At 37.2% G+C, this 27,164-nt stretch overlaps 5 protein-coding genes across 5 annotated transcripts; 1 reads left to right on the top strand and 4 right to left on the bottom strand.

The window, feature by feature from the left end:
- Positions 1-13,300: 13,300 nt before the first annotated feature.
- Positions 13,301-14,615, bottom strand: BDB00DRAFT_828214 (uncharacterized protein; the record flags this gene model as incomplete). The annotated part of the gene is given in 5 exon segments (XM_053123845.1): positions 13,301-13,423; positions 13,439-13,487; positions 13,527-13,813; positions 13,997-14,046; positions 14,169-14,615. Coding segments are annotated over 5 exon segments (558 nt in total), but the record flags the coding sequence as incomplete, so codon positions are not given.
- Positions 14,616-17,957: 3,342 nt separating this feature from the next.
- Positions 17,958-19,359, bottom strand: BDB00DRAFT_873370 (tryptophan synthase beta subunit-like PLP-dependent enzyme; the record flags this gene model as incomplete). Its single annotated transcript, XM_053127084.1, has 3 exons — positions 17,958-18,036; positions 18,122-19,005; positions 19,165-19,359. 3 exons carry the CDS (start codon positions 19,357-19,359, stop codon positions 17,958-17,960), a joined length of 1,158 nt encoding a protein of 385 aa, XP_052978724.1.
- A 95-nt stretch (positions 19,360-19,454) lies between these two features.
- On the top strand, positions 19,455-20,799 carry BDB00DRAFT_828195 (uncharacterized protein). Its single transcript, XM_053123844.1, has 6 exons — positions 19,455-19,648; positions 19,734-19,918; positions 19,996-20,072; positions 20,171-20,351; positions 20,416-20,507; positions 20,599-20,799. Exons 1-6 carry the CDS (start codon positions 19,573-19,575, stop codon positions 20,690-20,692), a joined length of 705 nt encoding a protein of 234 aa, XP_052978723.1. The 5' UTR covers positions 19,455-19,572; the 3' UTR covers positions 20,693-20,799.
- BDB00DRAFT_828192 (Sac phosphatase domain-containing protein) lies at positions 20,800-23,660 on the bottom strand. The gene is made up of 10 exons (XM_053123843.1): positions 23,581-23,660; positions 23,384-23,508; positions 23,193-23,273; positions 22,854-23,125; positions 22,720-22,794; positions 22,594-22,627; positions 22,213-22,523; positions 21,614-22,091; positions 21,458-21,530; positions 20,800-21,379 (listed from the first exon to the last, which is right to left on the bottom strand). The coding sequence occupies exons 1-10, from the start codon at positions 23,601-23,603 to the stop codon at positions 20,824-20,826; spliced, it is 2,028 nt and encodes a 675-aa protein (XP_052978722.1). The 5' UTR covers positions 23,604-23,660; the 3' UTR covers positions 20,800-20,823.
- BDB00DRAFT_828188 (Alpha/Beta hydrolase protein) lies at positions 23,629-25,635 on the bottom strand. Its single transcript, XM_053123842.1, has 7 exons — positions 25,423-25,635; positions 25,202-25,342; positions 25,088-25,105; positions 24,930-25,003; positions 24,776-24,830; positions 24,544-24,699; positions 23,629-24,395 (listed from the first exon to the last, which is right to left on the bottom strand). The coding sequence occupies exons 1-7, from the start codon at positions 25,576-25,578 to the stop codon at positions 23,892-23,894; spliced, it is 1,104 nt and encodes a 367-aa protein (XP_052978721.1). The 5' UTR covers positions 25,579-25,635; the 3' UTR covers positions 23,629-23,891.
- Positions 25,636-27,164: the final 1,529 nt, after the last annotated feature.

The raw sequence follows: 27,164 nt of genomic DNA, 5'->3' as shown, positions 1-27,164 counted from the left end.
TTAAAAAAAACGCTGGGTAAGTGAACAAGGGAAGGAAAGGTTATCGGTTGTGCTTGGGGTATAGCTTTAGTGGACATATGCTCATTCAGAATTACTGTTTTTTCTTCTTCTCTGTATATACTTGATGCACCATCTTGCACCATTCCAACGTCAGACTTGCGTGCGTAATACAACATCGTCTTCTACCTCACAAACGATTTGTACTCACAACAAGAACGACGCAACAATCTTCTTCTCCATTACTCAAACACAATCATATACAACATGACGCTGATCTGCCATTGACTTGCAAAATATACAGCCTGACGCGATTACTCTTTTCCTTTTGCATATACCAACGTTAATATCGCTGGTCTTTATGGATAAATGAGCTGTAGATAGCAGGAAGGATACTGACGGGTTTCTTTCCTTTTGTGTTGCTGTGGATTGGATGAAAATAAAGTATGTTGACCGTTATATAAGAAAGACAACGAAGAAGGTTCTACAAGAGTTATACAAGTGCGAAGGATGTTGTTTCGTGGTGAAGGATGGTTCTTGTAATTATTGATATTGCGTGGCAGAGCGTCTGGTGCCATGCACGGCCTCGCGTTTGTGAACCCATTTGTAACCACACAATTTTGAGATGCGATCCTTGAAGATCTGCCATCGAGCAGCAGGAACGCACACAATTTCATTAGGAATGAGTGCAAGAACTCCACGTACAGTCGAGTGAGAGAGAGCGTAGCGAATGACGTCAAGGGTACTAACTTGTCGGTTGTTCATAGTTGTTTTTATTAACAACAAATAAAGTTGCTGTTGTAATAGCAAAAACTTCCTCCTTCATAACAACAAACGCGTTTTCTTCTTTGTCCCTGCCATATTATCATCACCGTTCAGAGCTATATTTATAGTTTTTATAGAAGCACTTGTAATAACATGCAATACCATCTCACACCCGTTTATGCAGACAACTGAAACATAATGACTACATAATGTATAATCTTTTGCTTTTATTTTTTTATCCCAGCCGTAACATCTACAGTAACAATAATAAAACCCTACATTCCACCCGTCAGCATATATAACTACCTTATCCATCAAGACCGGCAATGTTCGTGTTGGCATATGCAAAAAGAAAAAGGTAATCGTCGTTGCCATCGTATGTGTGCGACTACAGCGAATTGCAGAGGAGGGTTATAGTTGTGGTGGTGTGTATGCATTATAGGAATATAATTATCATCGCGTTGATGTGTATACAGACAGCTAAGAAAGAGATGAGCGTCATTACGATGACGATGTGCTTGAGCGTACAAGCATTAAAACAAAAGACCGGCGTCATAGTCGTCATCATGTAATATAGGCGTACATAATATTGAAAGGTGAATACGTCAGGCTGTATATTCTACAAGCCAATGACGGATCAGCGTCATGTTGTATATAATTGTGTACGAGTAATGGAGAAGAAGATTGTTGCGTCGTTCTTGTTGTGAGTACGAATCGTTTGTGCAGGTAGAGGACGATGTTGTATTACACACGTAAGTTTGACGTTATATTGGTGTAAGATGGTGCATCACGTATATACAGAGAAAAAGAGAAAGAAGCAGTAATTCTGAATGGGCATATGTCCACTAAAGCTATACCCCAAGCACAACCAATAACCTTTTCCTTCCCTTGTTCACTTACCCAGCATTTTTTTTAAGCAGCAGTAACGGTGGTCTACTCCTTACAAATCTTGAGCACATGCTTTTTTCAAGAAAGCAGTTACCTTCATTTCGTTTTCCAATAAATCTGTGGATTGTGCCGTTTTGTTTTCCTTGTTTTTTGTTCATCGTGAAAAGAGTAGGAGCCATTTACAAGTGTGCGTCGCAGCTGTTGATTTGCCGTGGCAAATGGTAATGAGAAAAAAAAAGGAACTTTGGTTGTTGTTTTTTTCCTCCCTGCTGCTGCTAACAAACCCCACACTTTCCACCTACCTCAGCCACCAGCCTCCAGTTTGTGTTAAACTCAACCCAGGTAAAATGAATGGAGGGGAAACGCTCAGGCCCAGTTCCCAAAGCAGCAAAATAGGCTTATGCGCACAGTAGTGAGTCTCTGACGCACCCTTGCCATTTCCTGTACATTAGCCTACAAGCTTCTTGTCACGAGTGAACCAGCCATACTACTCTATCTTAACATTGGCTTTGTACTGCTTAACTTCTATTATGTCTTGACTTGAATTGAAAATCTTAAGTACTCAAATATTCTGCTCTGCTACACTTAATATATTATCTACTTCAACTTTTATTATGTCTTAGTTGACTAAAACAATGTCCAGTTTGACTGTTATTATGTTCAGGTTGTCTATTATTCATGTTTAGATTGATTATTATTCTTGTCCAGAACTTTTTTTATTCATGTACAGATTGATTTTTATTTTGTCCAGATCGATTTATATTCATGTCCAGGTCAATTTATATTCATGTCCAGATCGATGTATATTCATGTCCAGATCGTTTTATATTCATGTCCAGATCGATCTTTATTCATGTCCAGCTCGATTTTCATTCATGTCCAGCTCGATTTTCATTCATGTCTAGATCGATTTTCATTCATGTCCAGATCAGTTATTATTCATGTCCAGATTAACTTTCATTCATGTCCACTCAGACTAACATTCATGTCCACTCTGCCTAAATAAAAGTTCAAACGTCCGCTAGGAGATGAAAAATCCTGTATTAGCAATTCGTCTGAGGCAAAAAATAAATTAGATGAAATGGTTAAATTACAGGAACAGTTTTTAAATAATTTAAGTATAGATAATACTGATATGATTATTGATAATGAATACAGCGATGAAAATGATAATGATGAAGATGTTTCCAGCGAAGAAGATGTACCTAAATTCAATGAGAAAAAAAGAAAAAGAAAAGGTAAAGGCAAAGGAACATTAATAGATATAAATAAAATTAGAAATAATTCAACTTCTAATATTTCTTATGAAATAGAATCCATAATAAATCATAAATTTGAAAATGATTCCTATATATTCCTAATTAAATGGAAAGGTTATAATGAATCCCAAAATAGCTGGATATCAATGAAAGATTTTAATGAAACCGATATGTTAAATAACTATATGAAAGTTAATAAATTAACTTAGATAACTCGATACTCTACCCTTCCTAGTAAAATATCATAACTATGTATAGTTATTTTATTTTATGTAAGATATATTATTTGAGTGTGCATAGTGGATAACGTCGGTTCCTATTATTGTAATAATCCTTTAAGTACATTTGCTAGGTTAAAACTTCCACTGTTGCATATATATATTTTTCTAGATTTTCTTTTTTTTATTCTTTTGTTATTAGTTTTATATATAAAATCACCATCATTAACAATTATGTATAGTAAATTAGGATTTTCTATTTTTTTTGTAGATTTTTTATTTTTTTTTCTTTGGAACATGAAGTTTACTATGTATAGTACAAAGGTAATCAGGTTTAGGTTTATCTCCATTAAGATTAGTATTAATTTTTCTGTGATACATATGGCCATTTTTCTTACCTCTTTTATATATTTAAGTGCACACATTATCGCTTGTATTAATATACTAAAAATAATTATCTTTAACTTTATTAATTTCTTCATTAATTTTTTTTTTCATAATCATCTTCTTACTTTCAATATTTTTAACTAACATTTCATCTTCAAAATAATTATGCATAACTTGCTCCATTAAATCTTTAATAGAACAAATCATACTATTCTTATTAATAAGAAGTTCAGTATTTAATATAACTATTTGAATTTTTTATGCTAAGTAATATTGGAGGTATTTATTTTTATATTAAGAAAAATTCAGTTTTTTTTTTAAATATAATTTAACAGTATGCACGATTTCAAACTCCGAGAATAAAAAAAATTGTTAGTTAAGAAAAAATTTAAAGAAAATTTATTAACATCGTGTTAATGTTTATTCCTCTCAGTGGCGGTAGCGTCATACTTCGTAGGAGATAGTAGGTTGCTGGAATGGCTACATCGAAACATAATTGGCGTTTCGGTACTTTACGCTAAGAGCAGCTTTGCCTTGTGTGTTGGTGTAATACAAATCACATCGCTTGTCCGAATCGGAGCCGTTCCTGTTTGTCATTGATGTTGTTGCCAATATGTCATTGAGAATTGCATATATTGTTTTTAAAAAGGTAGAAAAGTAAAGAGAGAGGGAGAGAGGGAGAGAGAACAAGCGATGCGATTATACATACTAGTGTTTGCCAATCCTTTTTTTGGCGAATGTAATTACCGAGCTATATATAGTATATATACAGGATTTTTCATCTCCTAGCGGACGTTTGAACTTTTATTTAGGCAGAAGGGATTTAATTTTAGGCAGAGTAGACATGAATATTAATCTAAGTAGACATGAATAAAAGTTAATCTGGACATGAATAATAATTGAGCTGGACATGAATGAAAATCAAGCTGGACATGAATGAAAATCGAGTTGGACATGAATGAAAATCGATCTAGACATGAATGAAAAAAATCGAGCTGGACATGAATATAAATTGACCTGGACATGAATGAAAATCGATCTAGACATGAATGAAAATCGAGCTGGACATGAATATAAATTGAATAAAGATCGATCTGGACATGAATATAAATTGACCTGGACATGAATATAAATCGATCTGGACAAAATAAAAATTAATCTATACATGAATAAAAAAAGTTCTGGACAAGAATAATAATCAATCTAAACATGAATAATAGACAACCTGAACATAATAACAGTCAAACTGGACATTGTTTTAGTCAACTAAGACATAATAAGAGTTGAAGTAGATAATATATTAAGTGTAGCAGAGCAGAATATTTGAGTACTTAAGATTTTCAATTCAAGTCAAGACATAATAGAAGTTAAGCAGTACAAAGCCAATGTCAAGATATAGTAGTATGGCTGGTTCACTTGTGACAAGAAGCTTGTAGGCTAATGTACAGGAAATGGCAAGGGTGCATCAGAGACTCACTGTGCATAAGGCTATTTTGCTGCTTTGGGAACAGGGCCTGAGCGTTTCCCCTCATTTCATTTTACCTGGGTTGAGTTTGAAACAAATTGGAGGCTGGTGGCTGAGGTAGGTGGAAAGTGTGGGGTTTGTTAGCAGCAGAAGGGATCCTTTTTCTTTCTCATTACCAGTCGCCATAGCAATTTAACAGCTGCGACGCACACTTGTAAATGGCTCCTACTCTCTTCACGATGAACAAAAAACAAAGAAAACAAAACGGCACAATCTACTAATTTGTTGAAAAACGAAATGAAGGTAACTATTTTCTTAAAAAAAGCATGTGCTCAAGATTTGTAAGGAGTAGACCGCTGTTACTGCTGCTTAAAAAAACGCTGGGTAAGTGAACAAGGGAAGGAAAGGTTATCGGTTGTGCTTGGGGTATAGCTTTAGTGGACATATGCTCATTCAGAATTACTGTTTTTTTTCTTCTCTGTATATACTTGATGCACCATCTTGCACCATTCCAACGTCAGACTTGCGTGCGTAATACAACATCGTCTTCTACCTCACAAACGATTTGTACTCACAACAAGAACGACGCAACAATCTTCTTCTCCATTACTCAAACACAATCATATACAACATGACGCTGATCCGCCATTGACTTGCAAAATATACAGCCTGACGCGATTACTCTTTTCCTTTTGCATATACCAACGTTAACATCGCCGGTCTTTATGGATAAATGAGCTGTAGATAGTAGGAAGGATACTGACGGGTTTCTTTCCTTTTGTGTTGCTGTGGATTGGATGAAAATAAAGTATGTTGACCATTATATAAGAAAGACAACGAAGAAGGTTCTATAAGAGTTATACAAGTGCGAAGGATGTTGTTTCGTGGTGAAGGATGGTTATTGTAATTATTGATATTGCGTGGCAGAGCGTCTGGTGCCATACACGGCCTCGCGTTTGTGAACCCATTTGTAACCACACAATTTTGAGATGCGATCCTTGAAGATCTGCCATCGAGCAGCAGGAACGCACACAATTTCATTAGGAATGAGTGCAAGAACTCCACGTACAGTCGAGTGAGAGAGAGCGTAGCGAATGACGTCAAGGGTACTAACTTGTCGGTTGTTCATAGTTGTTTTTATTAACAACAAATAAAGTTGCTGTTGTAATAGCAAAAAACTTCCTCCTTCATAACAACAAACGCGTTTTCTTCTTTGTCCCTGCCATATTATCATCACCGCTCAGAGCTATATTTATAGTTTTTATAGAAGCACTTGTAATAACATGCAATACCATCTCACACCCGTTTATGCAGACAACTGAAACATAATGACTACATAATGTATAATCTTTTGCGAATGACGTCAAGGGTACTAACTTGTCGGTTGTTCATAGTTGTTTTTATTAACAACAAATAAAGTTGCTGTTGTAATAGCAAAAAACTTCCTCCTTCATAACAACAAACGCGTTTTCTTCTTTGTCCCTGCCATATTATCATCACCGCTCAGAGCTATATTTATAGTTTTTATAGAAGCACTTGTAATAACATGCAATACCATCTCACACCCGTTTATGCAGACAACTGAAACATAATGACTACATAATGTATAATCTTTTGCTTTTATTTTTTTATCCCAGCCGTAACATCTACAGTAACAATAATAAAACCCTACATTCCACCCGTCAGCATATATAACTACCTTATCCATCAAGACCGGCAATGTTCGTGTTGGCATATGCAAAAAGAAAAAGGTAATCGTCGTTGCCATCGTATGTGTGCGACTACAGCGAATTGCAGAGGAGGGTTATAGTTGTGGTGGTGTGTATGCATTATAGGAATATAATTATCATCGCGTTGATGTGTATACAGACAGCTAAGAAAGAGATGAGCGTCATTACGATGACGATGTGCTTGAGCGTACAAGCATTAAAACAAAAGACCGGCGTCATAGTCGTCATCATGTAATATAGGCGTACATGATATTGAAAGGTGAATACGTCAGGCTGTATATTCTGCAAGCCAATGACGGATCAGCGTCATGTTGTATATAATTGTGTACGAGTAATGGAGAAGAAGATTGTTGCGTCGTTCTTGTTGTGAGTACGAATCGTTTGTGCAGGTAGAGGACGATGTTGTATTACACACGTAAGTTTGACGTTATATTGGTGTAAGATGGTGCATCACGTATATACAGAGAAAAAGAGAAAGAAGCAGTAATTCTGAATAGGCATATGTCCACTAAAGCTATACCCCAAGCACAACCGATAACCTTTTCCTTCCCTTGTTCACTTACCCAGCATTTTTTTTAAGCAGCAGTAACGGTGGTCTACTCCTTACAAATCTTGAGCACATGCTTTTTTCAAGAAAGCAGTTACCTTCATTTCGTTTTCCAATAAATCTGTGGATTGTGCCGTTTTGTTTTCCTTGTTTTTTGTTCATCGTGAAAAGAGTAGGAGCCATTTACAAGTGTGCGTCGCAGCTGTTGATTTGCCGTGGCAAATGGTAATGAGAAAAAAAAAGGAACTTTGGTTGTTGTTTTTTTCCTCCCTGCTGCTGCTAACAAACCCCACACTTTCCACCTACCTCAGCCACCAGCCTCCAGTTTGTGTTAAACTCAACCTAGGTAAAATGAATGGAGGGGAAACGCTCAGGCCCAGTTCCCAAAGCAGCAAAATAGGCTTATGCGCACAGTAGTGAGTCTCTGACGCACCCTTGCCATTTCCTGTACATTAGCCTACAAGCTTCTTGTCACGAGTGAAACAGCCATACTACTATATCGTGACATTGGCTTTGTACTGCTTAACATCTATAATGTCTTGACTTGAATTGAAAATCTTAAGTACTCAAATATTCTGCTCTGCTACACTTAATATATTATCTACTTCAACTTTTATATATGTCTTAGTTGACTAAACAATGTCCAGGTTGACTGTTATTATGTTCAGGTTGTCTATTATTCATGTTTAGATTGACTATTACTCTTGTCCAGAACGATTTTCATTCATGTACAGATTGATTTTACTCATGTCCAGATCGATTTATATTCATGTCCAGGTCGATTTATATTCATGTCCAGATTGTTTTATATTCATGTCCAGATCGATCTTTATTCATGTCCAGCTCAATTTTCATTCATGTCCAGCTTGATTTTCATTCATGTCCAGATCAATTATTATTCATGTCCACTCAGATTAACATTTATGTCCACTCTGCCTAAAATTAAATCCCTTCTGCCTAAATAAAAGTTCAAACGTCTGCTAGGAGATGAAAAATCCTGTACTCATATGTGATTAGTGGGACACTCCACTTGACAATGGGAGCAACGTTAATGTCAGCAGCAGCAGTGAAAAAATATAATGAAGCATTTACCCAACGTTGATGAAGTTCACAAACGCGTATCCAACGTTGCGATTGCGCTTTAAGTCGAAATGCAGATATGAAAAATCGTATATTCCGCTGTGTGTGGCGTCAAGGTCCTCCTTTAGCATTTACTAATCCAAGCATGAGATAGAATAAGAAAGAAAGGTCTGTTAGGAATTTGTTGAAGATTAAGCATAGTATGTAAGCACAGAAGATGGAGATGGATTGCAGTGACAATGAGAGGGTTTATTGGTGGGGACGAAACCTACCTAGGTATAATTGTGTGGTATGTTACATATCATTAACATTGTTCGCATATCCCTTCCTAATATTGGAATTTGGGAGCAAAGTATGCAAAGACAGTCAATGAATGTGGGTAAGAGGACAAATCGGCTTAGCACTATAGAAGTTACTATCCGAACTTTTTTGATTATCCGATGAATTTAAATTATCGCAAAAATAACAATTGAATTTTTTTTAATATAAAAGATAATTCCATTAAAGTTTGATTAAAAATACATTATTATTTAATTTCAATATGGTCCTTTTAAATGAAGATATTCTTATATGCCAATCTTCTATGCAATGTTCTATAAAAAATATTATGGAGCAAGTATTTCAAAAATATTTTGAAGATGAAGGTTTATGTGAGCAAATAGAAAATGAAAAAATAATTATGAAAAAAATTATAAAAGAAAAAACTGAAGAGATAAAAACAAATATTTTTTGGTATTTGAGTACCTCATCAACAATATGTACATTTATCCATAAAAGAGGAAAACGAAAAGGTTATATGTGTTGCTGGAAAATAAGAACAAACCTTAATAATGGAGATTGGTTGGTATTTTAGATACTATGAGAAAACTGTCAATTGAAAATATTTTGTCAACTTAAAAAATTATAAAAAATGGAATTTTTATATTATAAAAAATAAATCAATCAAATATAATTATAATTCGTGAACTATTATAGAAGTAACAAAAACATTATAAGTTGCCTCAATAATATCATTCCCTTCAATAAAAATAATTAAAAAAATAATTTGAAAAAAGACTTAAATGAAATGATGAAATTAGAATGTGATTATTTTTTGGATTTCAAAATTGTAGAAATAATAAATAAAAAAATCAATAATAAAATTAATAATTTATTTGATTCTGACTTTTTCATTTATTTAAACACTGATGCAAATCATTGTATTTATAAATATAGAAAAGGTAGAAATGAAGATAGTTTTTGCTTTAAAAAAATAAAAACAAATTTACCTAATGGGAAAAAAGATTATATATGTTGCTCTCATTCTAAAAACATATACCAAAATAAAAAAAACATAAAACTTCATCACAATTAATTGATTTATCTGTTAAAAAAACTGATATAAAAGGTTCATTTGAACCTTATGAATTTCAATAAAACATAAATGTTTTGCTAGATGAACCTTCAAATGAAAATAAAATAAAAAAGATGTTAAAAAAAGAAAAAAAAGAAAAATAAAACAAAAAAAGATATATATTAGAAATGGAGGGTTATTAAATTTAAGAAATATTACTTAATTAATTTATCAATATAAATAGATGGGCTATGTTATTTTATTTTTAATAAATAAAAAAATTTAAATTGTTATTATATATATTATAATAATTAATATACTTAGAAAAACAATTCTTTTTCTTTTTTTCCTTCTGGAAATATTTTTAAAATTTTAATTTTGAAATATATTTAGGCAAGGGGGGTTCCATTACCCCTTGCTATATACAGGTGTATAACACCCATCTGGTATATATATTATAATATTATATTAAATTAAATAAACATCAGCTCGCTACCGCAAGCTTTTAATACCTTCAGGTGTGATGTTTATTATATCTAATGTTATATTTAATATCAATTAAGTTTAATATAGAAATAATATATATGTAAAAGAAATTATATTTCTTTTATTATATATGACTAAACGGGTCTATGATACTGGAAGAAATGGTAATAGAGCCCCATTTCGTCAATAAACAGTAAAATGATACATTTTACTTTTATTTATATATATTTGAAGGATTAAAATCTTTCTAAATATATATTAACCAGAAGGAAAAGAAGAAAAAAGAATTTTTTTTGATTATTTTGGGATGATAGAATTATTATAATTTTATCATCTATACTGAATATTATATTTATCAACCAGACGCCTGACTAGATAGGTCAGGAGACTGGTTGTTATATTAAAAATTGTGAAAAAAGTAACAATTGAAGAAAATTATATCAACTTAAAAATAAAATAAAAATTGAATTATCATATTATAAAAAATAGATTATTTATTATTTCCAATAAAATGGTTATCCTTAACTCATCTTTACTATTAAATAAAAATGATTTAAAAATTAATTTAAAAAATAATATAGTAGAATTTTTAAGTATAGAATTAGAACTTCATTTAGATGTTAATATAATAAACTTTATAAATAAAAAATAGAAAAAAAAATATATGATTTATTTGAATCAGATAGTTTTATAACTGAAATTTTAGATAAAAATTTATGTATATATAAACATAAAAGAGGTAAGAATAATGGAAAGTTTTGTTGTAAAAATATTACTAAAAATGGAGATAATGAAAAATATATTTGTACGAACCATAATAAAAATCATATTCCAGAGAAGAAAAATAAGAAAGAATATAAAAAAACAAGAAATAAAAATAAAATAATAAATTTTTTAAATATTAAAAATGATAAAGAACATATAAATAATAATAATAGACCCTCAAATAGATGTAACATTTTGCATTGTATAAAAAAGAAATAGAAACAATTTAAGAAAAAAAAGAATAGTAGAATAGAAAAAATTTATATATGTAACGGAGGAAATATTAACTTAGGAAAGATAATTACTAACCTCACTACATTGAATTATTAAATAAAACAAAAAACAAAAAACAACAAAAAACAAAAAATAATATTATTATTTTTTATATGCCGAGAGTATGCCATTTTTTCTTCTTATTAGGAAGGTGATACACATCCTTTGTGTTATGCCTTCCTTATATTATAATAATTAATATATTTAGAAAGAAACAAATCTTCTTTCTTTTTTTCTGTCTGGTATACATATATATCAAGGATTTATAGTTCTTAGATATATATTATAATATTATATTAAAATAAATAAACATCAGCTCGCTACCGCCAGCTTTTAACACCTTTAGGTGTGATGTTTATTATATTTAATATTAAATTCAATTATAATTGGGGGGGTATTGATGATGTATTGTATTTAACCTTTGGAAGAGGTAAAATTATATATGTAAGCAAAATGGAATTGAGCTATAATAATTCAAAAAATTAAATCCCAGGATTTTTATTTTTATTTTCATTTTTAAGAAATTTTTTTAATTATTTCGGGATGATAAAATGATTATAATTTAATCTACCTAACTGAGTATTATACTTATTAACCAGACGCCAATGACAAACAAGACTATCTTTGTACCTCACATTCACCAAACTATAAGCCTAAAAAAAGAAAACAAAAAAAAATAAAAAATAAAATAAAAGGTTCATTTGAACATCATAAGGTTCAACAAAATATTAATATTTTGCCTAATGAACCTTTAAATAGAACAAAAAAAAATAAAAAAAGTAAAAAAAGGAGAAAAGAAAAGATTAAAATAATTTTAGGAAATCCATCATTTTTATTATTTTTTGATATTTTATAATTATAACAAAAATTATGAAAAAAAACAAAAAACAAAAAATAATGTTATTATTTTTCATAGGTAGAGTATCTCATTTACTCTATTATAATAATATAGTTAATATATATATTGAAAAAAAAGAACATTCTTTCTTTTTTCCTCTTCTATGTAAAAAAGTACATATATTTTTACTAGTATTTTCATACTAAAAGCGATAATTGTTATTCTCATTATCAAAGATAACCATATTAGTTGATGTTTTATTTAATAAAAAAATTCAATGTTTATATTATTATATTAAATTAGTAACATAGCAATAAATGCATTTTTTAAAACTATTATATTACGGGAAAGAAACAATTTCCAAAAAAAAAATATATCACTATACATTACTTTTATCTTAAGCTCTAAGAAATATGATTTTATTTATTACTATAGTAACTCAATTTAAGGTTACATTTATGTATCTATTGTAAATTAATTATATGTAGATAATGATAAAATCTTTGTAATTACAACTTGTCCCCTAATCAAGACTCGATTACATACTGTTTGGGCAGTGAGTGGTGGCAGTGGAAAGAAAAGAGTAAATAGCACTTACTACTGCGAACACCTTCGATAAGGAGCAAGTTATCCCGGCTTTGCAATGTCGATGAAGAGGTGCTTGTTGACGAACTACGTGAAGTAGCGAGAGGGCGACGGTGATGTTCTTCTACATCTTCGCTTGCTGTTGGCATTGTTCTAATGCTCGGAGAAGGGGTATTGCCAGATCCATGCGTCAATGAATTGTTACAGTTACACAGTTGGATGTGATGAGATTGTTCTTCAAACCCGAATGACTGCCCACTGGAAATTAGCCTGGATGGCGATATTGCTGCTGGAATGGGTCTAGGACTAACACTGGAAGGAACGGTCATAAGAGCAGTGGGTAAAAAAGCACTAGTCGGTTGTAGATGATGGTGTTGACGTTCTGGATATAACGGTGGAAACGCTGAGGGACCCGGCAGAAGATGATGTGGGGGGGGGGGTGCTCAGTGGTCATTTGTAGCTATTCGTTTGTAGATTGTTGTTGAGCGTGGACAGTACTGGAAGGATCAGGTAGAGTGAAAGCATTAGCACTAGTAGCACCAAGCCTAGCGTTGCCGACCTGGAAAGTTACACCCTGAAGTTTTTTAAAGACAAAAAAAAAAGGTTGGTATTGTGAGAATAAAATTTTTTAGGGTCCATACATAGTCAATCCAATTAGAGTACGTTTTTTATTAAGACTTTCACCTGACAGGCGTGATTATGTAGCGCAGCTGTGATGCGGGAGGGAGCACGTAGGTCAAAGTATTCAACTTCGATCGTGCACCGACTACCGGAGAATTCCACGTCAATTATATGTCTTGTAGCTCCCTAAGTATCGAAAACTTCCTGTGTAAGACAATTACAAGGTGTAGTTGCATTAGCTTCTACTAGACTAATGTAACGTAGCATATGAATAGAAAGAAGAGGAAACCGTTTGTTTATCTTTTTCACCTTGTAATTGAATTCCACCAAGCGATCATGAGCACCGCAGAGAGTTACAATCACCGTTCTAGCGGATCGGCTGTCTTGAGGTGGGGTGTTGGACAGCGTAGCCAATTGAACATCGGATATATATGTCGCTCTAACTCTTTCTTGATACTCGGATGAATTGATCGATTCAAGTGCAACTGCTGCTTCTCTTAAATCATAGAATGTCACCATCAATATGCCTGGGCCTAGCAGCAAGTCTGGATACGTTATTTTGATGCGACCTGAACACTTTATAGAAACAAGAGTAGTTAGTCTCTCTCATACTCTTTTTCTCTCTCTCTTTCGCAGGGTAAACCACATGTTTTCTTCTCTTCTGTAGGGTGGAGGCGAAATGGGAACAGTGGTGACGATAATTAGATAGCAGAAAAAAAAAGTACTCCCTACTCGAAGAAGACGCAACACGGCTTGCACGTTGTCGGTGCTTAGATTGCCAATGCATAGGTGATGTGTTGCTCGATGATCTGCATAATATGCGTGAGCTTAATACTGCTGCCACAGCCCTTTTGCGCATAATTATTCTTTGGAAAAAAAAATAAAGATGAAAGAAGATGGGCTAAAGAAAATCACTTTGGTTTGTTGTTACCTATGTTTGGAGGAGGCGCAGTGGTATAGCTCTGCGATGAGGATGACATGGCGCTGACTGTAGAAGCTCCTACTTGTTGTGACGGCTGCGTTTGTGTACTTGGGTGTGACGATGGTGTTGCTGATCCTGGTGCTCTTTTCTAGCCTGAGTTCCCCAGAGTAATAACAGGAAAGAAAAAGACGTTCAAGTACGGTAGAAAAACAAAAAGAAGTGAGAGAGTGAGTGAGTATATGTGTGCTCAGTGCGCAGCAGAGTCAGGCAACGTAAGATAGTCAGAGAGGGAGCAGCAGGAGGGCTGCTTGAGGACGAGGGCTGTGCTGTACTGACTGTAGTGTGTATTAAAGAAGGCGTTGATATCTTACCTCAAAGTACGTAAAAAGGGAAGTTGTGGGAAGAGAGGGCGCGAAAAGGCAGGGAAGAAGAGGAGCAAGTTGGATAAAAAAAAAAGAAGATGTAAACAAAGAGGAGACCGCTCAAACCCTTTTTAACTTTTTGGATTTCGTCCCTTTTTTTTTGCGCTTTTGCTCTCTCTTGACCTTTCTTTTGACTTTATGCGTTTGTCTTCTGTCCCTCTTGTGTTGATTGTTACTCTTCACATCTTAGTCTTAGAGAAACCGAGATCGTCGGATCCTTTTGCTCTAGGTGAAACAGGGACGAAGAAGAAAAAGAGACTGTCTACAAGTGAGAGACCTTTTCCAACACGTTGGCAGTGTTTGTGATGGGGTCGGAGGATATGATAGAAAACACCAAGGAGAGAGAGAGAGAGACAACATGCGGAAGAGGTGTGGTACAAGATATTAGCAATGATGATGTCTCGATCCAACCTCTCAATGTTCACGCATACCGAGTTTATATTGGGTGGATACACAAGATCGGCACAAGAAGTATGTCCAAACAAGCAAAATGTCGGTCACGCGCAAAATAAGAATCCACTGAAAAGGGTCGAGCTCAACTATTGCAGTCCTGTCCTTATTCCCCTTTCTCTCTGCACGCGCGTGTTTGTTTGTCGATCAGAAAGATGCAACTTGCTCTATTGTAATCATTACTATGTGACATGCTTCTGACTCTGTATTACTCTTGTAGTGCTATGTCAGCTATTTGAGCTTGGGGAAGGGCTAGACTGAAGGGGGATCAATGCCCTTCTGATACAGAATGTGTGTTTTGTCGCTTATATTTGTACACATGCATAAACTAAAACTGTACGTAGATAACATTCGACGACAACATGACATATATATCGATCAATCACGTTTGTGTTCCTGGTGCAATTCTTGACTCGCACACTCAAAAAATCTTATGGATTTTGGAGACCACCCTTTTGCTGTGACAGTACCTATATCCATGCTACGATTCGAAAAAAAAGTCACTATATCTATGGAGAGAACAATCACCGCATCAAGGTAATAACCTCCCATCACAATCCAACATACCAAACGATATGCACGATACACATCATATAACCGACAGTATACCGGACGAAAGTGATCAAGAGTCAACATCTTCTTGTTCGACGTCAACATCACACGAACCAATGACAACTCCCATGAACAAAGCACATCGAATTTACCGTGTTCGGACTCTTCAAACTTCAATTTCACAAATATTTATGCGCAGGATACCCAGCAGCAACCAGTATATTCGAGAATACTAAAAGACATCTATCATTTCATGACGCTAATTAAGATACCCAAATGGCACGTTCTCGCAAAAGAATTCTCCCGGCAACTACGCAACGCTTTCTTTGTTGTGGACCAAGAAGATGGCAATAAGTGGAGCAATATTTAGCGATCAAAACATTACATGGGAATACATGCTGAGCACGAATCCATCTTCGGTTATGCGAAGAGTGAAACGTATGGTCCCACCACCACACGAGCTCGGTTCCAAAGTCTAAAATCTTTTTGCTGAATACAGTAACCTAATTTGCACCGGAACTGGAAGCAAACTAGTTTGATAATGACGCCCACCGTCAAGCCCAAAACATGCTCAAGGCAATATATGAAGGCCAAGTCTCTGATCATCCCGATATGCCGCTGTACTATAAATTTGGATACGACAAAAAAGCAAACCTTCCCCTTTATCGGTGTGCCCATGGAACTAACTCTCTAGAGGGTGAAGTCCATCAAAACATTATCCGTGCTATTGGTTCTAGCGGTGCTGGACCACATTTGGCTTGATTACTTTCTTGCTGAGTATCAACTTCATCATATCTTAAAGGTAAAAGGTGAAATCAATTGGTTTTGATATTGAGATACCTTATACAGCAGGTCGGCACTTTGAATCGATATTTACGTCAGTACAAGGGACATTATGATCCAAGGTTGATTGAACTGTTGGTATATCTACGGATGAAGCTTGGGATTTTTGGCACTGGTGGTGCTATTGAGGAGCAAGCGGGTGCCCATGTTCAAAGCTTGGAGCTGAAAGAGTGCTGCGAGACATTTGGTATTGCAGAATTTGCACCTGACGTTGCTCGCACACTTGGGATAGACATGTCATATTCAACAAAGAACGAAATAACGAAGAGCATCGCGACCAACTGAATACGCTCAAACCTCGGCCATACTCTCTCAACATTAGTATCAACATCTTCTTACCGCCTGGTTCTACGGCCAATCCTTTGAATAAGCGCTACATCTTTCTTGCCCAAAAACAAGGAACAAAGTATGCTGTTACCCTTGTCCACACGAAACAGGAATTCGAAAAGTTTCAAGAAATCATCCATGGACCAGCTCAAAGAACTATTGGCGCATCAGTCTGGACCAGGTTGGCAAAGCTTTGGAACGCATCCACATCCAAGCCGGTAGATGGAGTAACAGTATTTTACAAGACACCGGATCATCTAAAAATGCATTACGAGCGATGGAATGAGAGACGATCGACACGCGCTAGCAAAGCAATTAGCGATGGCATTTGTGAAACGATGAACTCAGAATTGATGTCACCAAGCAGAGGATATTCGGCATTAGCTGCTAGCACACCGTCACCCCCTGCATTTGCCCTCCAACCCATAGTACAAGGAGATCTGCAGAACTTGTTACCATCATCAACAGCAGTAGCTGACCCTTCATCAGTAACAACAACTATCTCATCATCAACACCAAACTCTCTCGGTGCATCACCATTAGGTTATAGTCGCAATAGTCCTAGAAGAATTGCTCTGGCGCCATCACCATTGTCTACACCATCACAACCACGTTTACAGTTAATGTACAAATCCCAAAGAAACGAGCGTGCCGTAAAAATTAAGTATTACAGGGATATAAAGACTAAGCTACACACCGTTGGAGCTATATACATATCATATTATATTTATATCTTGTTATCTACACCACTATATACTTGTACCGTCATCAATATCACTTGACAATAAACGTATTTGATTTCATGCTGCTCCCAAAAGCTTATAGTTCTTCCCCACGAATATTACTAGGGCCGTTATTAAGCCCAAACATGTCTTGCAGGCCCCAAGAATCATTAATGCCAGCAAAAGAGTCACGACGAAGAGCGCTCTGCTGCACAGCTTTAATAAAGAGCACATCAATATCACATCAGTATATTATGGCATATACATCTTCCCTCGCCCCAAAATCCAAAAGCCTGCCTATCAGCCCTGAAGACGAAAAAAGATGTCAAGAATATTATTTTAACCCTTAGTCACAATTAAATTAGTATAAACAAAGACCATGACCACAAGATTATGACCATGGTACAAGCAAAGAAAAAAAATTGTAGCATTTTAAAGTTCATGATATAGTAAGTCACTCACTGTTCACAGAAGAGCTGTATTTATGCAATAAAGTCATCAAGTCCCTCTGAACCTTGCAAATTGTATGGGATGCCAGCAGCTTCTAGATACTCGTCACTCCTGAAGATTATACAGGGACATGATATCGGTTAATTACAAAACAATAAATAGCTCATTATCGTTTCACTGCTTAATAACACCTTACCAGAATTTTGTCAAATGGCGTTGACCTGAATCATTCAACAGGGTCACAATGACATGACCGGGGCCCAGCTGTTTCGCTGCACGAAAAGCAGCAACACAATTTACCGCTGAACTGCTTCCCAGAAACAATCCATCCTCACGCACCAAGAAACGAGCCATTTTGACTGCCTCCTCATCGGTCACTCGGAAAGCGTCATCCACTAAATGTCGGCCCATATTAAAGTTATTGGTAAGCCGGTTGATACCGATGCCTTCAACCACGGTATCCACCTGATGTCGCTTACGCGTCCCTTCTCGTTCTGTTGGCGCATACATGACATTATATTTAACCTTGTTGAACAAGCCCGAGCCCAAAGGGTCGGCCAAGAAAACCTTGAGTTCTTTAATTCGAGGCTTGAGATACAGTGCCAACCCAGAAAGCGTGCCACCGGTGCCAGCACCCAATACCAATGCGTCCAATTTAGTACCGATCTGGCGATAAATTTCTGGTGCGGTCGTCTGGTAATGCACCTGATAATTTGCGTCATTTTCAAATTGATTGGCAAAATAACCGCGCGCTTCACCTTCACCGAACTCTTCAGCACGCGTTTTGGCCAAGTTGACAAACTGTTTCTTGTCAATAATGCTGACGGGTCGAACTTTCTCGACAGTTGCGCCTAGTTTTTCCAAAAATTGGTATTTTTCTTGTGCTTGGTCGTCGGGCATGACAATCCATGCCTTGTAGCCTTTCGCGCGTGCGATCATGGCGATAGAGATGCCCGTAGAGCCTACTGTGCCTTCGAAAACCGTGCTGCCCTTGTGTGGCGTCAAAATACCAGCCTCTTCAGCCGAGCGGATGATGTTTAATGCAACTCGGTCTTTCGCACTGCCGCCCGGGTTGAGAAACTGTGTAAAGTTGTTAAAATTGAAATGTCCGCGTCACGATCAATACTTAAGTCCAATGCGCTAGTTGTAGTATCATTCACCTCTGCTTTTCCCTAGTACAACGTTTATATACTTCGTTATTGACATTTATAGTGAGAAGTACAGAAAAAGCTAATTTACCAATACGGTACAACCGGTTGCTTCGGAAAGACTTCGGATCCGCATAAGCGGCGTATTGCCAATAAGTCCATCGACACCGTCGACAAAGTTGGGCTCTTTTTCCTTGCGATCCAACCAAAGTTTCAGCAGTAATGTCACTGCAGCTCCGGAAATGAGTCCCACGACGAGCGATTGCCGATCGATTACCCACGCCATTGTTGTGTGTACTCGAAAACAAGATAAGAAAAGAGACAAAAAGTTTCAACGGCCGAACGGCGAAAAACGCCAGGTTTAACATGAAACTTATCGGTCTCGTAAGGTAAAAAGGAAAACAGTTTGTTCAAAACTTGTAGCCGTTAGTTCTCGACTGTTATAGCAAAAATACTGATCGAGAATGAACGCAGTGGTGGAAAGGACAGCTGCTACAATATGATGCAGTGTGTAGCTCATGGGCACGAAATCGTTGCCCTGGCGAATCTCAAGCCGCCTACCTCGACCGGCAAAGGTATAACAGAACGGAAACCGAACAAAAGAAACAAAGATCGAGGATATTGAGATTCCATATTCTGTCTATTTTACTTTGGACATAGACGAGCTGGACAGTTACATGTACCAGACCGTTGGTCATGACGCGATTCACTTCTATGCCGAGTGTATGAGCTTGCCTCTATACCGACGAGAAATTCAAGGCACGCCGATTCACCAGGAATACGAATACGTTGCTACTCCCAAAGATGAAACAGAAGATCTCCACCTGCTTTTGCAAGATATATTGGTACGGATGATGCTTTCTGTACGATGGAGACGTATAGATACTAAAGAGTTTTACTGGATGGATTGTGGAAAAAATAGAAAGATCATCCTGATGTCCAAGGCGTCTCGGTGGGGGCCATCTTGTCAAACTATCAACGTATCCGAGTCGAGCATGTGTAAGTATAACACACACTGTTTCCTGTTGTAATGAAAGAGATTATTCAATTTTGATAGCTGAGAATTTTTTTTTAATTGGCCTTGTGAAAACCAATAGGTGTGATCGCTTAGGGCTCAAATCACTTGCTTATCTCTGGGAACGAGACCAGAAGGAACTATTGGCTGAAATGGCCGATGCGGGTGTACAAGCCATTTTAGTCAAGGTGGCAGCAATGGGCTTAAAGCCGATTCATCTCGGCAAGACCATCGGTGAAATGTACCCTTACCTTTGTGAGCTGGTAAGTAGTTAGCAATTACATCTCTGTTTCAAAGAATATTAGAACTCATATGCTGCCATGATAGAACGAGAAATATGAATCGCATATTTGTGGCGAAGGTGGCGAATACGAAACATTTACACTAGACTGTCCGCTTTTCAGAAAACGAATAGTTGTGTAAGGAATACTTTTTTCAACTCTTTTCCGTTTCTCTAATATCTCACCGTCAAAGATATAACTGATTTTTGTCGATGGATTTGGTCAATAGTGAGGAGACTGAGACTGTTGTTCATTCGGATGATGCGTTTGCACCCGTGGCATATCTGAAATTCAAGCGCTGTGCTATCGCCGACAAGGAGTAAGCTTAAACAATAGCTTATATTTTCATATAAATGTATGATGTTGATACGGTAGTTGTTGTCATGTGTGTAGTGATGTATATATATATATATATTTACAAAATATTGGACTTGAATATGAGCTGGTAGATTGTCTAAGTGGTCTTTTTTAGAGTAGGCAATTCATATCCTTGTTCAACTTCATCTAGCATGGCAGTATTACTGCGTTCTGGTGGTGCATGCATCATCCATGGCACAGCACCGCCGTTTTCTTTGACAGCAGCGAAAGCAGGAGAGGAGCGATCGCCGACTACTACTCCTTTGGGGAATAATATTGGTTTGAGTCTGGGCCAATCTACAAACACTGTTCCGTGCTGCTGTATGTAGCGCCAGCAGGAAAAGGACAGAGCAAAGAAAAACGAAAGTAAAAGTACATAGACCGTCGAAGATTCGATACCAATTCGTTCAGGATGGAACAGAATTATCAGAAAGAGAATCAAGGAGCAAAAAAACCCTGTGGGTATCGCTTTGGTAGTCCATGGCTTATTTTTTGCAAACGGGCTATTGTATAGGCTGGATTCGACAGTATAGAGGCCAAGGAACAAATCTATACCGTCTTGTCTTGAGCCGTCCAGATAATTATTTTTGGCATAGCGTATAAGTGAGTTGGACAAGTCGTTAAGCGCGCCCACATATGTGCGTTGCCCAGTGCTATTGTTCGTATATGGGAATGTAAGCACATCAAAAACAGTCTTCTTGTGCCTTTTCAATCAAAGCAAAGAACCTTACCGCGTGTAGTCTGTTTTGAGAGCCCCTGTACCGGAGTATGCTAAGCTCAACACATCTGCATTATCTGCCCATGCTACAATATGAAGATAAAGTTATTTAGACTTCTACTTATTCATTTCTACTTATCTTACTTTAGCGAAATCGGATGGAACTTACTGTTGTTAAAAACACTCATGAACTGGGCATCGTTTTCAATGACTTCAGTCGACTGTAAGACACCAATATCGCGCAACTGTCTGTTTAGGATCCAACGAGCCAAAGCACTTTGAACAACATTTGTCCGATCCAAACAATCCATACAGTTGGTTCTGACCACTGATGATTGTTTACTGCGCATTGTAGGTTGACCTGCAGTTGCGTTATTTGGGTCGATGCAACAGTATCCTTGTTTGGTTAGCGCCGGTTCAAGTTCGTCGATCAATAACTGCACTCGGTTCCACCGCATCTTACGGCACTCGTGATGGAAGTCAAAATGGACGTACGATAGACGTGGATCGGCCAAAGCATCAACTAGCCGAGCATATAATTGACCGACAGGGTACTCGTATCCCTTTTTGTTGACCAAATTAACTAATACTTGAGGTCCATAAATCCGGATCTGTTCACTGAAATGCGTTCGTGATGTGGCCAGCACCTAGTTATTTTTTGACATGATGATGTTTCCAAAGGTGAATAGGTTATTATCTCTGCGTTTTCCCTATTTTCTGTATTCATTTTAAGCACTTCTTGTCCATAATGTCTAATATTATTCTTACGCTATGATCATTCAGGTCTCCCTCGACCCAAAGCTGCGGCGTGTAACGTGTGTTGGTGATTTGACCCCATATGCCCGGAACAGAACCTCTTGTTTGCACAAATGATAATTGGATGGGTTGACCGCCTGCATTCCCTGCGGGCTCTCGTTCGCATAATAACAACTGTTCGGTTTCAACAAAATTGCTGGCATGACCATTGTCATCGAGACCACGGGAGAAATAGCGTGTACCAGCACGCTCTCGACTCCTGCGACTGATCAGACCAAATGATACCGGATGTTTATTAATGACTGTGGAAGTAATATCGACAACTAGAATAGACACATGTTAATACTTTTAATCGTCTACTACGAAAAGCAATATCGCCAAGTTATAACTCACATCCTTGTATCACAGGTAGGATAAACGCAGTCAACTAGAAGTGTATCATCAAACCGAGAGAAAAGCCTCACAGGTTAGTTAATTTTGCTCGATGAGACAGCAATAGTTCATCCCCATCACACGTACATCTTGTTCGCCGCTTTCTGTTGCCGTAATCATTTTATCAGCAAGGTACCGATTCCAGAAGAATCGTGTGTCCGCCTAAAAGTTTATTAGCAACAGAGAAGAACTGCTAAACCACTCCGCTCTCGAATTCTTACCAGCTTCCACATCGGCTCAGCACTGTTCTCCGTTTCGCTCTGGCATTGGATCGACCGTGTCATGTCGTATGTGTATGAATAGTAAAACGTGTTTTGTCGTAAGTGATCTTGTAGCAAATGTACATATTTCTGTTCATCATCAATCTGTGTTTGCGATAACCGAGAGAGGTTGTGTGGCAATGGCAGTATCTGAAACGTCGTAGCTCGTAAGATATCGCAACCCCGTAAACTGCCAACACGCTCATAGCCAGTAATTACAATCATATATTCGCCTATAAATTTGTTAATTATTGTCATAGCACACGGTGCCAAGATCAACTTTTTCTCTAGCTTTATTACCTGCATGAAGGCGTATAAACCCCATGATACCATATACGACAACTTCTTGTAGTACTTGAGCGCCTTGTTGTGTGGGCGGAGCTAAATACACATATAATGCAAAGATAATATGGGTTCAATATAACTTTAAAGCAGGTCCAGAAAAACGAACAGTATCTTCAAACAGTAAAATATAGCTCCAGGTGCATTACCGTTTAATTCTATTCGACCGGAATCGCGATGGATGGTCAAAGATTCAACAACGGTGTTTCGAGCGCCATTGGCTTTTGCCGGTTCGTACAGGGGCGTGAAGATGTACGCTTCTCGGGTAACATTGCTACACAGGACATTATATAAGACGTGTTAATGCCCTTACTCTTTTGAAAAGGAGCGCGTCGTTGAAGCTTACAGTCGAAGCTGTTCCAAAATCATAAAAGAGAAGTGAGTGATCGACTTTGAAAAAAAAAAGAAGAAAGAGAAGCAACGAAGTTACTCTGTCTTAACTGCCCACCAACGTTGCTACCGGGGAGCGAATTTATAGCATGGACTCTTATTGGTAGGTGTTGCATTCCCACTGCCCGAATAAGGGACGGACATGAACTGAATGGATGTACCTCACTCAATTCAGGGTCCCTTTCCATTCTTTACTTCAGAATGAAGTTCAGCACGTTTCATCAGAGCAAAAGACAGGGTGGTAGTATATTCCTTTTTCTTTATAATTTACTCTTCATCCAACTCGATTTCTTCTACTTGGAACGAGTGGGTCATTCCTTCAGAATCAGCGACTCCACTCACAAGTTGATAAGTTTCTGGTGATGTGTGAAGTTGCTGTGGTTGTTCCTTTCTATCGTCTACGGGTTTCTCATCAATGCGCACGCGTTCCGTCGTATGTTCAGCCTTTTCTCGATCCTCATCAGTTCGTCGCTCTTCCTTCAACACACGGCGCTCCAAGAACTCGCGGATAGCGGTAAAATACCCTGGCTGTACGCAGGTATCATTGTGCATACCGTTCGGTAACGCGTGCCAATCCTTTGCACCCTGGGTCTCACACAAGTCATGCAGTTTGGACATATGTTCTGGAGGAATCAATTCGTCGCGTGCGCCAGAAAGGAACAAGACAGGTACGTTGGCAATACGCTGAATGCTGACCTCGGACGGCCATTGTTGGTGACAAAGGAATGTTACGTACTTTAGCACAGGCATGACGTTAGGAATTAACTTTGGCTGTATGGACCAATATAAACAATGATAAATCATTAGCTCACACCAAACATAATACGTGATGCATGCACATACACAAAACAATAGGCCCGGTTCCTTTTTCTTCTCTCTTCCGCCCTTTCTTTTAAGCAATTTTCAGAGTCTTGCATACCAAACTTAAAAATGTGTTTTCAATAATAAGTCCAGAGAAAGCCGCTTCATTATGCGATACAATGTCAATAGCAACAGCGCCACCAATCGATTGTCCGTATGCGATAAGCCGAGTGTCCTTAAGAATAGGATGCGACTGTACATATTCCAACAAGGTCTATTTTGTGGCCTTGTCAGTAAAATTACCCTCTAACATTGGGATCCAAACACATAATTCTCATTTGCTGACTAACTTGAGCATCTACTCGTATGCCTTTTTCGTTTGCTTTGCCTTCGCTTAAACCGTAACTATCATCAACAGCATCATTTTGGAAACAACACGTTAGAAAGACAAATCAATACAAAAAATCGGCGCATAAAAGAGTGGGGATCCTCGTGCGACATTACCCTCTATAGGACAGCATCACTACGTTGCACTTTAATTTTTGGTGGTATACTCTAGCAATAGGAAGTCGGTGTCCCTATAGAAAATCAATAGTTACTTTACATGTTTGCTTTTGAATGTGCAAAAACAAAAATGATGAAATCCCTCTTCAACCGCTTACCATGTTGCCAGCATTAGCCTAATAAATAATAAATAGATATGGATTGGGTTGGTTTAGTATGGTTTAAATATAGCATATACACCCCACTTAATCAGCAGATATTATAATACATGCATGGAAATACAAGATTGTTGGTGCTGCTCGTGCCTCGTCCTCGTTCTCTAGAACCATTGTATATGTATGTAGTTTGATATTATCCTTGGTAGTCAGAGTCGTTTCTGTGAATTCCATGCCAAATTCCGAAGGTTTTGCAACCTAAAGCGTATACCAAGTACAACAAAATCAGTTTCTCAAGGAATTGTCGGTTGTGTCGTTGTTGAGTTAAAATTACTTACTTCAGTTCGTGATCCTTCGGGAAAGGCACTTGGGTAGATGATTTGGCATTGGTAAAGGTATAGCAGTGCAGCTCCAGCGAGTCCAGCTAGACCAGTAAATGAGAGTACGTAGGATACCCAGCTGGGCACATTAACTCGTAGGCCAGAGTCGCTCATTCAAACACTAAAAATAAGAAAGACAAGAAAACAGAGTGTGCAAGTAGTAGGTGTGGAGAAAAAAGAAAAGTTACTTTTTTTTTGGAGATATGCATAATTTCAACCTCAGTGTGGAAAGAACCGACAACGTCCCCACCCCCCCTAAATCTATTGCATATCATACGGTGATTGATGGCAACTTCTATTCCATATTATCTCACTTTACTACTAGTAGACTACTCCATTGCCGGCCCAACCATTATCGTGGTAATTAGAATGACTGCTTGCAAGACTGTCGTGCCATTACTTGCTAAATGGAATATTTTTTCAATGATGTGGACTTATCAATAATGGTGCGCTACATCTTTGGAACAACTGCACAGCAGAAAACTCTTGGGCATGATGTGGACTCTTTCTTCGTACATTTGAGGAGCGCATATCCACTTTCTATCTCGTAAGAGATATGGAATTTGGAAAAATAAAAGAGGGAGGTGGCACTCTTTTGTGCAGTCAGTAAAAGTATAATCCATCAATTGCTGTTGTTGTTGTCTTGCTTCAAGTATATCATCGTGTGTGTTATTTCAATGATTGGCGGAGCGATATGTGCAACGTATACAGTGGTGCAATAATGATTAGTTTTCTTTTTTTCTTTTCGTTCTTCCATCCAGAAAGATTTTTGCTTGTTTGACTTTCGCTGAATTGCATGTCATACACGAGTGTCAAAGCGACTCGAAGTATATTGTTCAAGGGTGGTTAAAGCTTGCGAGTAGCTGCTGCTAGCCCCGGATTCATCGTCTATGCATTGATTCTATTCGGATTACATTTGTCCAGCTTCTTTCGTAAGACACTCCTTCAACAAGTTGTATAACAAGTCGTATATACTCGGCCAGCAGGTTCTGGAGGAATGTACTGAAAAAGTCATTTCTGCAAGAGGAGTTAATCGGATTTCAGCGAGAACAGTTCCAAGCCAAAGCTTTCCACCGTCTACTGTATTACTAGTTTGATGTAGAATTAGAGCAGGAGCTTATCATGTAGTTGGGTTGCTTAGACAAGTGTCCAACAGTATCAACAAATTTGTTATCACACTGTTGCCAACAATATCGTTGGAAACAGATGCAAAACAAACGAAACTGTAAAGTTTGCAAAGGATTAGGGTTTTATGATTATGCATGATGAAAATCTTTCCTTTGAATCCATGCGAGCAAGACAACAATAGACATTCGTTCAATGCTTCAGGCTGCAGCATAAGAAAGTTTGATGAGGCGTAATATGTATTAAATACGATGACGAAACAAAAAGGTCTTTACAAATACGTATTAGGAAAGCATATGGGGCAGTAACTGCATATACTTTTATAGTGAAGTTGTGCTGTGATCTATTTATACTGTCACAACAAGTACAACTTCTGTAGGATAACAGAGCTGACACAGCCACTAGCTAAAGTTGTGCGTAAGGTGCAACAACATATGGCTTAGTATACTGTACATGTACATGGCCTTTACGTCTTGCAAAGAAATGTCTAAGATTAGGCTTTGTTTTTGCTTAGTATCAATTACATTGTTAAAGCTCGAAAATCCTCTATCAAAATATGCTGAGTAGATTGGCTG

This window comes from Zychaea mexicana, assembly GCF_025766255.1.
Source record: "Zychaea mexicana strain RSA 1403 chromosome Unknown BDB00scaffold_47, whole genome shotgun sequence".
NCBI classification, from domain to species: Eukaryota; Fungi; Mucoromycota; class Mucoromycetes; order Mucorales; family Lichtheimiaceae; genus Zychaea; species Zychaea mexicana.
This window is presented reverse-complemented; position numbering and strand designations above follow the sequence as displayed.

Excerpts from the sequence above, each read along its gene's own strand:
- BDB00DRAFT_828188 (XM_053123842.1), bottom strand. The coding sequence starts at position 25,578 with ATGAGCGACTCTGGCCTACGAGTTAATGTGCCCAGCTGGGTATCCTAC. Across the intron at positions 25,343-25,422 it reads CCGAAGGATCACGAACTGAA|GTTGCAAAACCTTCGGAATT; the intron begins GTAAGTAATTTT and ends TATACGCTTTAG. Across the intron at positions 24,396-24,543 it reads AAAACACATTTTTAAGTTTG|CCAAAGTTAATTCCTAACGT; the intron begins GTATGCAAGACT and ends TGGTCCATACAG.
- BDB00DRAFT_828192 (XM_053123843.1), bottom strand. The coding sequence starts at position 23,603 with ATGATTTTGGAACAGCTTCGACT. Across the intron at positions 23,274-23,383 it reads CGGTCGAATAGAATTAAACG|CTCCGCCCACACAACAAGGC; the intron begins GTAATGCACCTG and ends ATGTGTATTTAG. Across the intron at positions 23,126-23,192 it reads GTTTATACGCCTTCATGCAG|GCGAATATATGATTGTAATT; the intron begins GTAATAAAGCTA and ends ACAAATTTATAG.
- BDB00DRAFT_828195 (XM_053123844.1), top strand. The coding sequence starts at position 19,573 with ATGATGCAGTGTGTAGCTCATGGGCACGAAATCGTTGCCCTGGCGAAT. Across the intron at positions 20,073-20,170 it reads CGTATCCGAGTCGAGCATGT|GTGTGATCGCTTAGGGCTCA; the intron begins GTAAGTATAACA and ends GAAAACCAATAG. Across the intron at positions 20,508-20,598 it reads TTCAGAAAACGAATAGTTGT|TGAGGAGACTGAGACTGTTG; the intron begins GTAAGGAATACT and ends TTTGGTCAATAG.